This window comes from Petromyzon marinus, chromosome 3 (genome assembly GCF_048934315.1).
Source record: "Petromyzon marinus isolate PM22_M1 ecotype Great Lakes invasive population chromosome 3, UKy_Petmar_22M1.pri1.0, whole genome shotgun sequence".
NCBI classification, from domain to species: domain Eukaryota; kingdom Metazoa; phylum Chordata; class Hyperoartia; order Petromyzontiformes; family Petromyzontidae; genus Petromyzon; species Petromyzon marinus.
In genome coordinates, this window is record NC_133669.1 from 5,960,123 (window position 1) to 5,977,358 (window position 17,236).

The 17,236-nt window shown below is 48.5% G+C and overlaps 1 protein-coding gene across 1 annotated transcript in view; it reads right to left on the reverse strand.

Annotated features, from left to right (window-relative positions):
• Positions 1-13,776, reverse strand: part of ABTB2 (ankyrin repeat and BTB domain containing 2) — a 104,077-nt gene extending 90,301 nt beyond the window's left edge. Inside the window, exons 1-2 of the mRNA XM_076073101.1 lie at positions 13,451-13,776; positions 819-1,680 (exon numbers count right to left, since the gene is read on the reverse strand). Of these exons, the coding sequence (XP_075929216.1) occupies positions 819-1,465 (647 nt within the window). The 5' untranslated portion in view covers positions 1,466-1,680; positions 13,451-13,776. The remainder of the gene's footprint in view (positions 1-818; positions 1,681-13,450) is intronic.
• Between the last annotated feature and the right edge of the window lie 3,460 nt (positions 13,777-17,236).

Sequence of the window (17,236 nt, forward strand, 5' to 3'; positions counted from 1 at the left end):
GCGATTTTTTTTTTTAGGGGGGCCCGGGGAGGGGGGGGGCGGGGGATTTGAATTGAATTTTTTTTGGGCCAAAACCGTAACGGTTTCGTCAAAATTGCGAAAAGGGCGGGCGAATCGTTTACACGCACGTATTAGACCAGATTATTTGCGCTGTTGGCGAACACCTGCGCATGTATGTATGTTGGACTTCTTTCGCACCTATGCGTAGCCAACCGTGCTAATCCTTTTCATGGGCCGTACCAGCCTATGAATTGCTGGCACGGCACACGGAGGGGTGGGTGGCCAGCACCACACCAGGCCATCTTCGTCTCCTCAATGGCGACGTTCACACATTGCACCAGGCACTCATTCATGGCTGGGTCGACCTAAGGGACTTCCAGGACCGGTTCAGATAATCGTCGCCTATGTTGGTCGCGAGCTGGAATCGAACTCGGATTTGCCAGGTTTGTGGCACAGTGCGCTAACCACTACGCTCTCCCTCCCCACAGGCATGCACACACAGACAGACTGATACCGAGGCACGCAGACACAGAGATGTCAGGCTGACAACACGGATGCGAAGTGACAGGAAGACATGAATACAAATAGAAACCGTGAGTGGTATTGTGACACACACTCCCTATGCCTCTAGCTAAACGCACCTCAACGACAATAACATTATCCGTTGCAGACAGTGTCATTACAACAATTTGATGAGAGGCAAAACAGCATGTCAACAAATGTTGCACGATTTACATATTATATATCGACTCACAACGGGCGACCTAAGTGATGCAAGTAAAACCAAACAGCGGGCAAAAGCAACCGAAGTCGCTCACCTGGCATAGACGAGGCTGAGCCTCTGCGCCTCGCGGGCCAGCCGCACCAGCGCCACGCCGGCCATCGACGACAGGTGGGCCACCACCTCCTGCGGAACCCGCCCGGCCGCCACGGCCTCGCGGGCCCTGCCCTGGGCCAGCATCACCGCGACGTCGCGCACGTTCCACGGGGCATCCTCCTCTTCCAAGCCGGGCAGGCGAGTCCAGTTCCCCGCGGGGCCCGCCGCGCCTTCGCCGTCCTCGGCGAGCGCCGTGTTCACCGTGTCGCAGCTGCCGTGGCCGCTGCGTGACCCGGCCGAGCCTTCTCCTCCTCCTCCTCCTCCTCCCACGACACCCGGGCCGTCGCCGCCAGCGCCGCCAGCGCCGCCGCCGTCGCCACCGCCACTTATTACTCCGCCGCCGCCACGGGCGGCACCGCCACTACCACCCCCTCCGGCGATTTTCCCGGCGCTGCCGCCGGTGCTGCCGCCGCCACCGTTCCCGGGGCTTCCGGCGCCGGCGCCGCGGGCCGTGCGGGTAAGCGAGCCGCACTGCAGCGAGGAGAAGCTGAGGGATCTGCACGAGCCGCCCGTGCCACCGTAGCCCGAGTCCAGAGTGAGGTCCTCGAGGGTACGCACTGGAGGAGTGGGGCAGTCCAAACCGGCCATCCCAAGCGGCGCCCCAGCGCGGCGGAACTCCAGCGTGCCGCGATGCCGAGCGACGGTGTCCCGACGACCTCCTCCCCTGCCGCTTAGGCCCTTCGTGAGCGGCTGCGAGGAAGCACGCGCGGCCCTCCCTCGGACGTTCCGTTTAAATCCGCACGCTCTTAACGGCTCTGGTCGTAAGACGTCCCAGCGCGCCTTTGTTGGCCCTGCATGTAATCCTGCAATTGACACACGAGTGCGCACGCACACACGTTCCCAACTTGTTTAGCGTGACCGAACATCGGGCGTGGGGTTGGGTGGGGTTGAGGTTTGGATTCTAGATTTGAAGCTTTCGTGACTGCAAGGATCCATACTCTTTGGTTCTATTAGGTAAAGTCACGTAGGTAAAAAATAAAACAACGTCGTGATTTTTGTTGTTTTATTTTTTACCTACGCGACTTTACCGAATAGAACCAAAGAGTATTGAAGTTTGGAAATTCGGCGCTGTTGCGTGTCTATGTTTTATTTTCTTTCCAACCATGGACGTTGTAAATTGACGCAGGCGATGCGACTTTGCTTTCATCCAGTTGAGATGGCACATTGAGAAGTGTCTCTTTTGCACGGATCCCGTGGGAACAGTTTTACCATCAGAATCGGAATCTTCATTTAAACTGGAAGGAATCCGACGAGCTATGAAGCCCTTTTTCACAGGTGTCCACGAGACAAAGTGCCCGTAGGGACATCGCGCAGGCTAGTGCAACCCTTCACGTTAGAGAGCGGGGAGATCACACGGTTGTCGGTTTTGCACGTTCTTGCACGTTGTTTGAAAGTTATGAGTTGGTACGGCAGAAAATAATTGTCTACAGCGAAGTTGGCATATTCGGGGGGGGGGGGGTATGTGTAAACCACGCGATAACGTGAAAATATAGCCCGCCAAATGTAGTAACCATGCAATTACGCCAAGTTCACAGAACATACGAAGGACGTGAAAATATACCCGCGAAATTATACCGCGGAAATATATACCGTGAAAATATACCCGTCAAAGTTCGTAACCATTCAGCTCGACCAAGTTCACAGAACATACGAAGGACAGTCTTCTTCTACCACGCATTTATCACACTCATGTGGGGTCCAATAAACTGAAGGGCAGAATATCGTACTAATCACATCTCCATCACATCGCCCCGTGCACACACATACAGCCCAAACATACATTCCCGTAATCTGCACAAACATAAACATACAAGCTTACACGTTTAGGCATACACGTCCCGCTAAACTCGAGACATAACACACTTCCAAACATATATACACTGCTCTAATACCATCAAACAATTTGCAATACTATACAGCAGAGTACATATTCGCAAAAGAGATAGATTCACCGTTTATACCGTAACTGTTCAAACACACATGCATGCCATGATGCACACGCCAAATTCTAAACGACCAACATGAATGTTAAACACACAACACGAGACTCCCCCACACACTAAACACTCCACTCTATATAATGAACCTTTTAAACACGCGCGCACACACACACCCCCACCCACCCACCTTTTCACACCCACACAGCTCTGCATACACCCATGCACACACCAAAGACAGAGGCACCCCATATAGCCTTAACAGACTGCAGGGGCAAGTGCTGTCGGCCAGCACCTTTGAAGGCCGGCGCGGCACACGAAGGGGGTGGGTGGCTAGCACCACGCCCGGCCGCCTTTGTCTCCCCAGTGGCGATGTTTACACACCTCACCAGGTACTCATTTCAGGCTGAGTCGACCTAGGGGAGGCCCAGGACCGGTTCAGATAATCGTCACCGGTGTTGGCCGTGAGCGGGAATCGAACCCGAGTCGCCGTGTTCATAGCGCAGCGCGCTAACCGCTACACTACCGCACCCTAAACACACACGCACAGGCGCGCGTACACACACACAGGCGCGCGTACACACACACAGGCGCACACACACACACAGGCGCACACACACACACAGACGCACACACACACACAGGCGCGCGTACACACACACAGACGCACACACACACAGGCGCACACACACATTTATATCCACACACACGCGCGTGCGTCCTGTCAATATCGGTTCTTCACCGTAGCCTGCAAATTAGCTCAAAGCCGTACAGCGACTGTAATGCGAAACACGTTTGTTTTTGTTGGGAGGGAGGATGGAGAGGCAGAGAGAGAGAGAGCGCGCACGGGCGCTCTGAAATACCGAGAGCTGTATGGTCATTGCGTAACACGATTTGCGTGCGTGCCGAGTCGGTCGTGGTGGCACGGTGGGGGGGGGGGGGGGGTTCTCGAAATTAATCATAGAAGAACGCAGCCCTTCGAGGGAAGCGCGTTACTTTCTGGGGTTTTAAAAGCAAAAATCTGGCGTGACGCTGGGGTGTGATCGGAACAGACCCAGGTGCCATGGGTTAACTGACATGAGATGACTTGGCAGATGCCGTCAACTGTGCTCCCCCCCACCGTGCCAACTCTCTGCGTTTTATCCGCCCGGCGCTCCGCACGTTGTTGTGAGCGCCCGCTCATCTGCCCTCCGTTGTTGCTTGGAGGCAGCCCCCAGTCCTCGCGCTCGCCGTCCAACACCCCCAACTAACACCCCCAGCCCTACTCATCACCTAAGTCAATTTCCCCTTCTCTCCAACCCTCAACCCTCTCCTCTAACCTCAAATCCACGCCCTCTCTACTCAACATCTTTGACTCACTCTGGCTCCAGAATATATATTTAAGTTGCTTTGCCTCTTAATAATAATAACTCTAGTGTACCTCGCCAGGCTTCCAAGAACGTCTGGCCTACGTGAGAGCAGTCAGCCAAATATCCTTTTCGAGGGGCTCCCCTGAGCTTCCTCTCGTCGCAGGCAATCCGATCACGAATAATAATGACAGCTTCTACAGCGCTGTAAAACATGGTAAGCAGGTACAATTGCAGGGGCTGTGCCTTTATCTTTCTCCTTTTACCTCATCAGTGTCGTGATTGTCATCTGTCCCGAGTCACCTGTGTCATTCGTCTGTGTTTGTATACCTGGCATTCCAGTCCAGTATCACTTTGAATTTCCTTCTTGTGCTGTTATTCCTCTGACTATGCCATTGTGCCTTTATCTCGTGTTTGCTGTACCTCTCAAACTCCCTCCCCCTGTCTGCGTTTAATCTCCACGGGCCCGCAGTCATCTGGCCTCCAAACGTTTATCTAACTGTAAACTCTAAATGGGAGGGTAAAATAACAAACTCAGGAACACTACATGCCATCCTCCCCTGCCACTTTGTATAATAATAGTGACGCTAATAATAGTGGTTATAATAACAACAATAATGTTCACATACAGCCCTTTGTTAATCCACTGCTGAATGAGGGCCTCGCCACGCCGTACTAGTTGTGGGTGTTATGTGACCATACTTCACTACTCTGGTCAGCGCCCGAGTGGTGGAGGCGGTGGGGCATGAATGCACCTTCTTAGAGCCGCAATGCAGCCGTCAAAGCATGTGAGTCATGATTTCTTACACGTTACTTAGACTAACAGACAGGACCTGAGTCTGGACACAAGATATTGTCGTGCCATAAACTATAGCCATCTCACAATTGCTTTATATGTGCTATGTTTAGTCAATAAATCAGCTCATCATTCCAGCTGTGTGTCGGATGGTAAGAGCGACGGTAGACCCTGGCGAGACCAGACAGCGTGCGCACACAACTCAGACTTAACAAACCTCTCAACACACATACACAGGAGAGGCTTTCTTCCCAGCAGGACAAAACATAAACAGACGGTTATCTCATCCACTTTCTTCCAAGAGATGTTATCGAGCAAGTGGGAAGGCCTCCTGGCCGGTGGGGTCGTGGGGACTCTCCCACCCCATACACACAAGACGTACACGCTACGACAGGGATGGGGTATTTTTTGTGGTGTTTTTAACCAACTGTGGGCTAAAGTCGTGGGTTTACACAAATAGCTCAGTGGACCACACGTTGCCTTCCCGTCACTCCTGTCACTACGCGAAGCCTTTCCCACTAAAATCAGAAACACATTGTCGTTGCTCGGTCAAAAAATAAATAAAGATTCTCCCTTCTAATCCCCGATTAGTTCGGCTGAAGGGGTAAATATTGTTTGCAGAACTTCTCGCCGCCGTACGAAAATTAAACCGAGGATCATTGGTCCCCCACACCAGGGTAATGCACTGAATACAAACAGAAAACAGAGAAACAAAGATCCACCGTGTAGAATGTTGGGGCAAGTGCTCCGAACACTTTATAAGACCATGCATGGGATGGGGGGAGGTGTCAGCGGCCATGCCTAGCCACCATTGTCTCTCCAGTGCTGATATCTATAAGATGCACCAGGTGATCATTTGAGGTTGAGACGACCTAGGGGAGGCCCAGGAACAGTTATGATATCACTCGCCACGAGTACTAGCCATGGCCGGGAGTCGAATTCAGGTTTCTGTGTTTGTAGCGTGGAACAATAACAATCGAGCAGGTCTTCTCTATTGATGTATACATAAAATACTGGATACATAAACAATAATACACTATACATGAAAGTATACACCTCAAATAATCTTCGCTGGTAACATTGAACCAGTAGTGGAAAACATTACCATGGCAGGCATCAATCTTTTCATTAAAAAAAACATCTATTTGACTTTTTTTCTCACCCCAGTAAGGTAACAAATTCGAGTTGACCCCCAAGAGGAATTTGAACTTATGCCTTTATGACGGCGGGTAGACAATTGCTGTAACAACGGCTCCACCCAGCCAGACATGCATGCTCAATGATACACTCAATATCACACACACGCACACGTACAGCGGCGGATGATGCAAGAAAACGCACCATGTATGGAATGCAAAAAAAACACAAACACGCCCCATCGCACACTCACTGACCACAAAAACACTGATACACTCTGCTGTGAGTGTCTGGTGCTAATGCTCGGATTATGTAGGCGTTGGGTGTAATTAATGGGGATGACGGAAGGATTCAAAATTCGGGATTAGGATAATTAGGATCATTCACGTTCAGCAAATGGTGAACCGTAAATGATATTAGGGTGAATGACAGAATTAGTAAAAAAGTGTAATTTTGTGTTTAGGGAATGGGCTAACGTTGGTGTTTGGGATTGATTTAGTGTTAGAAAATAGGATTACGGACAAGCAGGGGTAACCGTCAAGCATAATGTGTGGGCCCACGTGGGGCCACGTGGGACCGCCAGCTTCGTAATTTGGGGCCCACTGGCGGGAGTTGGGAGGGTACTGTTGACGGGGTTTTTTTGTTTGTTTGCAGGACTGTTGCATATTAGTCAATAACCCTTCAGCATGAGAATATATTATATTTCTCATGAGCCACACATGTAACGATTAGAACAATGGACTTGCAATCCAAAGGGCACCAGGTTCGATCTCTCGGCACGGCAGTTGAAACTATGAACAAGTTTCATAAATCTGCCCCTCCCCCACCCTCCCGCTTCAGTCCAGCAGTACAAATGAATAACCAATCGGCAGGTCACGTGTGGTGGAGTAAAGTGTGAGTAACCCCTGCACCTTCAAAGTCGTCTTGCCAGCATGAACAAGTAGGGCCAAATACCATCTGCAGGGGCCATCTAGAGTTACCTCTAGTGGAGACCCATCTACCAGCATGGCGGGATGTTAACTCCGTCATCTGGTATACAGGAGGTCGTGGGTTCGATCTCGACCTTGACGCCTGTTTATATTTGGAGTTTGCATGTTCTCCCCGTGCTTGTGTGCATTTTTCTCAGGGTCCTTCGGTTTTTTTTAGATTATTTTGGCAACTATACATTTCCACACGATAAGCCACTTCATTGGACTGTAATTTGTGGCCAGGTCGCTTCTGAAAAAGAGGTATATAGCTCAGTGGGCCTTACCTGGTCAAATATAAAAGTTGCATTTTAGCTTAGCTTTGGAAATTTTCAGAGGGCACAGGTCAACTCTGTGTCTTGCAGCCCCCGGGATAGCGTTTCTAGAATGTAACCTTGAGAGCTATCGCGCCACTCCTAATTTGCTCGGACTGTAATTAAGCATTCCTGCATAAGGTGTAGTTCCTGTATTGGGGTTAAACTGAACACATATTCTGAAATCAGTCCAGTAAAAAAAATCTTTTTTGAGTGTATTGTTTTTTCGGAGGAAGGGAAGGGGATGGCAGTGCAGTGGTTATCCAACTGCACTACAAATAATTATCCTTAAGTTTCTATTCCCTGCCATGGCGAAGTGATATATATGATACCGGGGCTGGTTCCCACTCTTTGCCAACCCACACTGAGCAGCGTGGTGAAGTACGGTCAAATAACCCCCGATGACTGACGCTGGCGTTGGGAAGTCATTCATGCAGCAGTGGCTTGACAAACGGCTGTGAGTTACGATGATGAGGTAACGTATGATGTTGGTGACTGTGTTAGCAAGTGGACCAGTGCAGGTTGCGTCACACGACAAAACAAATCCCAATCTCATCACTCAGAGTTATTACACACACAGGATACACAAATGCCATTGCATAAAGAGGAAGTTAAACAGTGCGGTTTTTTTTGTTGTTGTCGTGTGTGGTCAGGAATTCCCTGCTATTGTCATAAAATATCAACTTGAAAGCTGCACCTGATCGGAGTGGATGAGACAGAGTCAGAAATGGAGATATGGGAAAAACAAATGACTTGAGGTGGAGGCGTGCTTGTATGCAGCGAGATGAAGACACCGGGAGATGAAGACACCGGGAGGTGAACGTCAGCTTTGGATGCACATGTTGTCTTGAGGAGTTGAGAGAGAGAGGGAGATATTTCCTTGAGAGAAATGCACGGCGAACCCCTCGGGCTCCCGCGCACACGTACACAAAGGGAGTATATATTGTGAGAGGGATTCGCAATGCGAGTGAGAGAAGACATTGGTATGTGCTTAAAAAAAAATACGTGATACGCAAGTAATATTTTGAGAGAAACTGTGAGACTGGCAGGAACAAAATTGAAACAAAAAATGCTTTTGCAGAGAGACAGGGTGACTGAAAGAATTCCCTTAGAGAGACAGGAATATGCAAAACTGATCAACGGAGATGCTCAGGCACTGATTGACACATGTAAATAATGGGTTGAAAGATGCAAGGAGATAACAGAATTCCGTAAGAGAAGCGGAGCTAAACACAAGTCGAATGCCTTGAGGAACGCAGACGCGTCAACACAGTACGTCAGGAGACGTGCACAGGGAGAAAGACAGCGCAGGTTTTCACAGGTGTGCTGCGAAGCTCTCGGATGTATTGTCGGGTCGTAACGCGAGTTGTTTGGCACAAAGACTGACATTTCGCTCTCAGCACGTGCAGAGAAACATCTGACATCATGCCAAACAACACCGGCTAAAGCTCGAAAACACACATCAGAAGAGGGAATTTATTGCCAAAGAAAGACAACGTCTTGATGGAAAGGCGAATGATCAGGAGACAGATAACTGATCGGCAATTTACATATTGCTTTAGTGAGAAAAGGGTGTCTTGAGGATTTGGAATGAATGGCAAAAGAATGTTTATAGAAACGGAAGAACTTTAAAAAAAAATCCAATTGTTGTAAGGAACAGACCAACATCTAGGTACGACGTGTTAACCTATACAACGCAGGGCATACTCTACAGTCTGCACTGTAAACGTGTGCGTATAGAATCCTTCGGCTGAGAAGAATTCCAGAGAAGCGTTTGGCAGCCTGCAGCGCGCGAGACACAGACGCGTTTCACCCTCATGAAGGCTCATCAGCAGACCCACAGCTCCAGCTGCCCTCCAATGGGGGAAGAGCTGCCTGTGGGTTGGCCAACGTGAGAGCGATTCTCCGCTAAGGTGAGCGCACTTGGGTGGTGCCAAAGGGACATTTGGTGGTGCAGGGCCCACCCCGGCATCCTCATAGGGCCAGCCCTGCTCACCGGCGACGTCAGCGGCCTCCACTGCGCCACAATGAGCACAACGTTTAATAATATAATGTTGCTGTCCACATACATGCACGGACCATTGTCATTCTACTGCTGGATGAAGGCTTCCCCGTGCCAAGCAATGCGGGTTGTTGAGGTTATGCCGACTCCGCTTTTGGCATGCTGATCATTAGGGGTTGGTGAAGGTGGGGAGCATATATGCAGGAGCATATAAGTACAGGACAACAATGGATGTTTAATTCACTGCACTCAGCTGCTCACAATGTAGCCCCAGAACGTGTAACGCCTGTTATGCATAAGAGTCATCTTTCCCCAAGCACTATCCAGGTTCAAATATGCTGATCTTCTGACACCTGCTGAGATCGGGCGCTTTCGGGGTGAGTTTGGCCATGGGCTTAATAGTATGAGAGTACTTTATATCTTTTGTTTATAACCCGCTTAAGCAGCGCTATCAATCTCGCCGTTCTGTACGTGCTTACAACTTTCAATGCCATCCCCCCCCGCCTCCCTGCCCCAACAGATGACTCCCGGCTTTTGTCCCTGCTCGGCAAACCACACTCTGTGTTGCCTTGGAAGTGGCATGCCTGGGTGCGCTGATGAAGGTGAAACACATACATGCCTCCAGAGTCGCTGATTATTACCTAAAGCCAATCTCACTAATTACATTTTGTTTCCCTCTACACTTAACAGCAGAGGCGCACCGGGGGTTAAATGCCATGGACAGCTGATCTCAGCTCAGGACGCACCAGATTGGGTTTTTTTTCTCTCCACTGCAGAACCCAAGTCATGTTGCTGATGTTACATGTGTAGAGAGATGTCCTGTCAAAAATAATTGGCTAAAGCGATGGGGCTCTGGGGGAAAAGTCTGCACCCACATACGTAATGGACAACATGTGTGTACAGGCAATTTGATGAGTGGATTGGATAATTGGGAATTAATCGGAGGGTTGCAGAACTGGTTGGGACTATATAAGGACAGAGCAGGGTGCAGTCAGGGAGTCTTCTGATTTAGAGGCTGGAGCTGCTGTGGCCGTAAATTGTGGTGGTTGAAATAACGAATATATAGTCTACAATCTCGACTCGGGGAAATCCTTTAAAGTGTACTCGCTGATGCCAAGTGCAATGGAAATTATTAACCCAGCTTCCTGGCCTATGTTTGGATTCGGATGTATTTTGAGGCCAGAGTTTTACAGATTTAATGGGCAAATACTATTGGCAAAACCACATTAAACCACGAGGGTCCCATGCAGACTCAGCTTGGATGTACGAGTGGTAACGGAGTTAAGACCGTCTCTGGGGACAATTCACCGTCAAAAAAAATATCTCCAGGATAATCGTTCCACCATCATCGTGCAAAACTTGGTACCAAAGTTTGGTTACCATTTTTTTTTTTTGCTAGGAAAGGGTGGAGCACAATTCCTCACTGAACCTGACGGCTAAGAATCAGCTAGGGGAAGGAGAAGAGCACTCTACCATGGGCATCGTGACACCATGACACGAGCACCGCCCACGGCTCATGCTGGACATTTTAAGCAATTCTATGGCTCTGTCTCCAGCTACACCCTAACCCTGCCCACCTTGATCCGTTCCACCATTGCAGGCTGCGTCACGGCAAAAGTTGGCCGAGTTTCCACAAAAACAGCAGTTATTCCACCAAAACGGGGTGGAATAACAGTCTAAATAGCTTCATGTGAATCGAGCTCTTTGTCGGGCAAAAGATCAAGCTAGGTTCGTTAGTTACTGAATTTCAAATTCGAGGCAGGAAAGACGTTACTTTTATGAATTAAAAATATGTATTTCTTTTTTTCTTCCATTCACTGCAGCTCCATGATACACGCCTCGAATAGCGTGCGTGAGAGTCAACATTTTTGAATTCGTATGCTTTACATGCCGGGCTACGTAGAGGTAGAGCACAGGACGGTACAGCAAAATGAAATGTTGTGTTGTATTTCTATGCTCCCGCGTCTGTGTTCCCTGCATTGTCTGAGCAGAACTGACCGGCGTGGTGGTGAAGAATATGGTCACATAATCCTCCACGGCCTGCACGCCGTGAGGAAGCCCTCATCCAGCAGTGGACTAACAAATATGTCACACGTGTATGACTATATTGATGTAGAAACAATTCCACAGCCTGGTGCAGCATGGCAAGCTAAGAATACAAAGTCTTTGGGTGCTGGTGGTGGTGGTGGTGGAAAACCCAACACATCACATCACATTATAGAAAGTAAAAAAAAAATCACACATGATCCATCACTTGAGTCTCTCCTCTCAAGTAACAACAACAAGGTATGTTCACGTGTTCCAAAACCACGACAGCCCGGGCATTGTCGTCATCATCAGCCGTGGTGGTTAGCAGACGCGAATGTTGGAATAAACTTGCTCAGGAAGTTTCGCCCGAGTTGTGCTCAGGGATGAATACGAGAAAAACAAACGGCGCCAAAGGAAAGACGCCACGCAAGTTCGCTGCAACAATTGGAGAGAGAGAGAGAGAGCGTTTGCAGGGACACAATGGGAAATATCACGCCGAAATCATGTGCGTACTTGTCCCAACGCACGAAGACAGCGATCCCACCGCGAAGCCTCTAACGGACTTTTGGGGCGAGCGCTGTTAAGCGAGCGATCGCCTGTGTGAAAGGGGAATGCTCGTTTTCGTCCCAGGAGAGGACCGGTGTCAAATCATCGTAGATGGCGTTGTTGGAACCGTGAGCAGGAATCGAACTCGGCTTATTCCACCGCACTTGTATCCATCTACAAGAACTGCTCGACAAAGACGTCCCAACGTTTTTTTTTTTTGGGGGGGGGGGGTTCGTTTGACCAGCAAGTTGACAACGACGGGCTTAGTCGGTGCGAGTTGATGAGAGGATGATAAGCCGCGGGTGGGATCTGGGATGTAACTCGCCGCTGACGTTGTTAGCCAGCCGTGGACAGGAATCAAACTCAGGACACCGGGATTCTAGGGTAGCGCCCGGTAACCGTTGCGCGACCCCTATCTCTCTTTCTTCTCTCTCTCTCCATACCCATGCGTGCGCTTGCAAACACTCGGGTAGATACGCGAGCCACGTGGGGTTAAACTCAACCCATTATCTCTCAGGTCGATAAAACGGTTACTACTTTGTGAGAAGTCAATGGGAATGTCTCATTTCTGGCGCTAGCTCTGGCTATGTACTTACACGCACGACAGTACACACACACACGTGTACAACTAGACAGAGCAACCACAGCACACACACACACACGTGTTACTGTGCCAATTAAAGCTCAAACTCACACGTACTGCCTGGAAAGCACTTGTGACGAGCATATAGGGGAGCACACATAGACTGAGAATCAACACCGTTATTTGTGAGAACACAAGTCTACAATTACTCACAACAGCACGTTTCTTTTATACACGATGCAAATACACATGCAGCAAGCATACTCTCTGTGGGGCACAATACTCGCATGGTACACACACACACGTGCATGTGCAAAAGCACACATACACAAGTTCACATACTCGTTCTCCCAAGACGTCTGGCCTGTGTGGAAGAGTAGGCAAAATACCGTCTAGAGAGGGGCTCATTCGCTCCCTCTGAAGCCCCATATAGTGGGAAGGCCCTTCCGCTGGCAGTGGCATGAACAAGAAATTAGAGGGCTGCGCCTTTACCTTATACATCTACAGCACTTGCATAGCGCACGCACACACGTGTATATATGTACATGTGTGTACATATAAGGAGGCTTTGGTATCTACATACCATATGGAGAATACTCTATACTTCTCAACAGTATGTATATATCACGCGTACATCAAGAATTTCAACACATAAAGCGAATGGAATACATGTAGTAAACACAGATCTTACCACAATACAGTATTTGTAGTACTAGTAGTACTGTATACGACTATCCCAACACACACAAACAGTACACATGGGAAATGTCCGGTAAACGTACACGTGTATTAAACACACATACTGTGCTCGTGTACAAAGTGACACTGTTACACGTACATCGCAACGCATACGCTGAATCATAGTCCTTTACGCGTGGGTGGTGAACACACCACGCGTAAAGACAACCAGAGCACTTACCAAATAAGAGTCCCTTCGAACAGCCTGTTGAACTCTTGAGTGTGTCCACTGCTGATGTCTTCTCTCCCCTCTGTCTGTCTCTCTCTCTCTTTGCCTCTCGCTCGCCCTGCCTCGCTCGCTTCCTCCTCCCTGGGACTGCCAGGGCGCGTGCCACAGGGATGATTGAAAGGGGTGGTGGTGGTGGCTGGGCGAGTGGTGGGGAGGTGGGGGGGGGCGGTCAGAGTTGTGGGGTAGGGGAGAGAGGAAGAGGGGAGGAGGTTCCTAAGAGAGGGGGAGGATGGTTTGTTTGTTGGTGGGTGGGTGGGGGATGTCAGAGCAAGGGAAGAGAGAGAGAGAAGGAAGGAGGGGAGAGACGAAGCGGGTGTGGTTGGAGATGAGAGAAGCGAATGGAGGAGTGCTGGGGGTATTTAAGGAGGGATTTGGGAGTTTTTGGTGTACCTCCCAATTTTGTGCGTGTGTTATTACGCTCTTGTTGTGATGTATGTACGGACATTTTTTTTATTTTGTTTTGTGCTATATGTGCGGTACGTTGTGTGGTGCTGTGCAGCAACATCAAGTAGTATTTTACTGGACCTGTCTGGTCCCACATCTCAGCTCCCTTCACTAACCCGCACTCACCAGCGTAGTGAAGTAAGGTCAAATAATCCTCACGTCGACCTGGACGTCGCGAAGAGGATATCAGTGGATTGAAAAGTACAATTAAGTACAAGTGAGCTGTGTCATGACAAACATGCCAGTGCAGTTATTGCCATATTTATGTACGGTACTCCCAACAGTGGGATTTAGGCGTTGGAGTCTACATCCACATTTTTCAAATTACATTTTTCCTTTCGTGTGTTTGAGAGAGAGAGAAAAAAGTGTGTATTTCAACTTCAAATCCGGATTTGTTCAAACTTCAAACATCGAATTATTCAGAAAATTCTAACACCGAATGTCACATCGTAGGGGCCAATAATACACTAGCAGGGCAGTAACAACACGAATAAAACAAACCCCAGAAACTTGTTCATAAACCACCAAAGTTGAGTTACGCACGCGGAGATGAAAAAAATAATCTACCGAATCGTTTTATATTTTTTGTACAACAGCCTTTCACGGATCCAAAACATGCCGCCTTAATAATTAACACGCCTTATAACAGTACATTAGTTTAGTACGGGTTTTGATAAGAGCTGAAGTAGGGCCATTACCCGAAACGTTATCCTACTCCAGTACATTAACGATTATCTTTGACCCTATTGTCCACTCTTTGCCATTGTCGGCGCGCTCGGGCCGATGCGGGAATCTTCCTCTTTATCCACGAGTTTTGTCTTCCTCTTATCGGTTGCGAGATGTTAACGACCTCGCCTGTTATGCAGGCAGCCGTGGGTTCGATTCCGGCCCTGACGCCTGTATATTTGGAGCTTGCATGTTCTCCGCACGGTCGCGTGGAATTTTCTTCGGGTCTCCGGTTTTTCCCTCCACATTTAGAAACATTCATTAGAGTGTTTGGCTGCTAAAAATGTCCACGTGATAAGCCACTTCGTTGAGCTGTCATTTGTGGCCAGGTCGCTTCTGAAAAAGAGCCGTATAGCTCAGTGTGCCTTGCCTGGTAAAATACAAAGTTCAGAGATGTATGTACGATGAACTTCTTTCGTACCGTACGTAGACAACCGTGATAATCGGAGGTGCGGGGGGGGGGGTAAGCAAAGTAGTGTGATGCGTCAGATTAATCCGGTTATCCGCAGGTAAGAGGCACACCTGGAATATTTTTTCCGCTGTTTATAATTCATCCCATTATTACGTGATGATGGTAATAATGATTCATTGATTAAGTTGATGAATTTATAACAATTGTCATAATGGTGGAGAAGACGCTGAAGATTATCATGACATTCCACTGTTGTCATCTGGACACTCGACCGCTCCACACTAAATCTCTTCTACATCGTCCTATTATCCGCAGATTTTGCGGATAAGAGGAATTCGTGCAGTAAATTCACCCCACGGTATGTTTTCATCTGCGGATGTCACCCAGAAGCGTCCTGCTGAAAGTACGTCATGCACTCGAATGTCCGTGACAGATTTTTTTTCAAGGATACTAAGAACTGCCCCACAAAATCACCATTGCTTCCAAGTTCATTCATTTCACGAAGAGAAGAGAAGCACCTCTAGTTTATGGATAAAAGGATTGTCCAATAGTTATCCCATATCGCGGATTATAAGAGTTTTGATATATTGTCCTGCTAAAAGTCAGTACGATTGACGAACGTGGTCCCTAAGTCACTGATGATACAACCCATTTAAGATGTATTTGTTCCGGTTCATAGAAACCTTGCCAGATAAGAAAACAAAAACGCAGGAGGGTCGTGAGACGCGTCCAAGCAAACATATAACCACCGGATGCGCACCGACTTTTGTCGATGACATCGTCCCATATACAAACATCGACATTAAATTTTACTTGTAGCTCCTGCAGCCAAATTCTGTGGCGTCGTGGGGTACAGAATAATGGTGAACCGTGGTGTTAGCGGTTTTCGCACAACGCTGCAATTTCGGGGGATCGGGGTCCATACAACTGGTCATAGGCAAAGGAAAACAGGGGAGCATTTAACTTCGAATTGGTCAGGGTAGGGAGTCGACAGCATGGAGGGAAGCAATATCGAAACTGCGGGAACAGCAGATGCATACGAGTGACTTTCCACTGAGCGAAGGTTGACGGGCTTCGACGGGAAATCAAGTAAAGTGATTCATGTGACCGTCTGCAGGGTCCTACAGAGATTGTGAGTCATGAGTCTGAAATCACGGAACATGTCTGTGACGTTGTAGACTCGCATATTTTATAGAATGGTTCTAGAGCAGGGGTGGGGAACTTTTTTCTGCCGAGGGCCATTTGGATATTTATAACATCATTCGCGGGCCATACAAAATTATCAACTTCAAAATTAGCCTGTTATATTTGGCGAAACATTTAATTAACTCACCCCTAATGCGATGGCTGGAACTGCCTCTCTTCGGTGAGGCGTGTGATGATGTTAGCTGGTATTGATGATGTTGCTACTCACAACTGCTTTTCCAGGTTTGCTCCTAGACTTATTGAATTTCGAGTCCCGCCTGCGGTTGCCTTGGCAAGGCCAGACCAAATTTTTATTTCGCGGTGCCTTATACGGCCCACGGGCCGGACATTCCCCACCCCTGGTGTAGGGGTACGATTCAACCTTATTCAATGCACTGGTCGGAGGCAGAGGGAAATCGGAAAGCTTTTGAGTCTGTATTGAACGGGTGCAAGGGAGTCGACAATATGTATTGCTGGGGGAATGATCTTCTAGAATATACAGAAGGAGCAGAGGAGAGCCAGCGACGGTCTCACTGAGTGAAGGTTGACTTGAGGGCTTCGAGAGGAAATTAACTTCAGGTGTTCTGTGCGTTGTCCTAAAGGGTGAGTCACAAGTCTGGACCCGTGGGGAATTTCTGTAACGTTGAAGACTCACCTGCTCATAAGACGTGTATTTATAGAATGGCTCTTGACGTATACGACTCATCCTGAAGTACCCGAATGCACTTCCTCTCGACTTATGCTTTGCATAAAGGACGAGCTGTGAGCTAAGTGCTGACGCATTAGCCACTGATGAGACATAATTCATACTCGGTTAAACCAAAAGTATTACGTACATTCGGCAGTGCTGCAATTACCGGAGTCAATTACAGGATTACAGGAACGCGTATTTAAACATGTGACAAACATTGCACATAATACTCTGTTTACAAAATTACAAATCTGTTGTAGTTTATTAACCTGAGACGTGT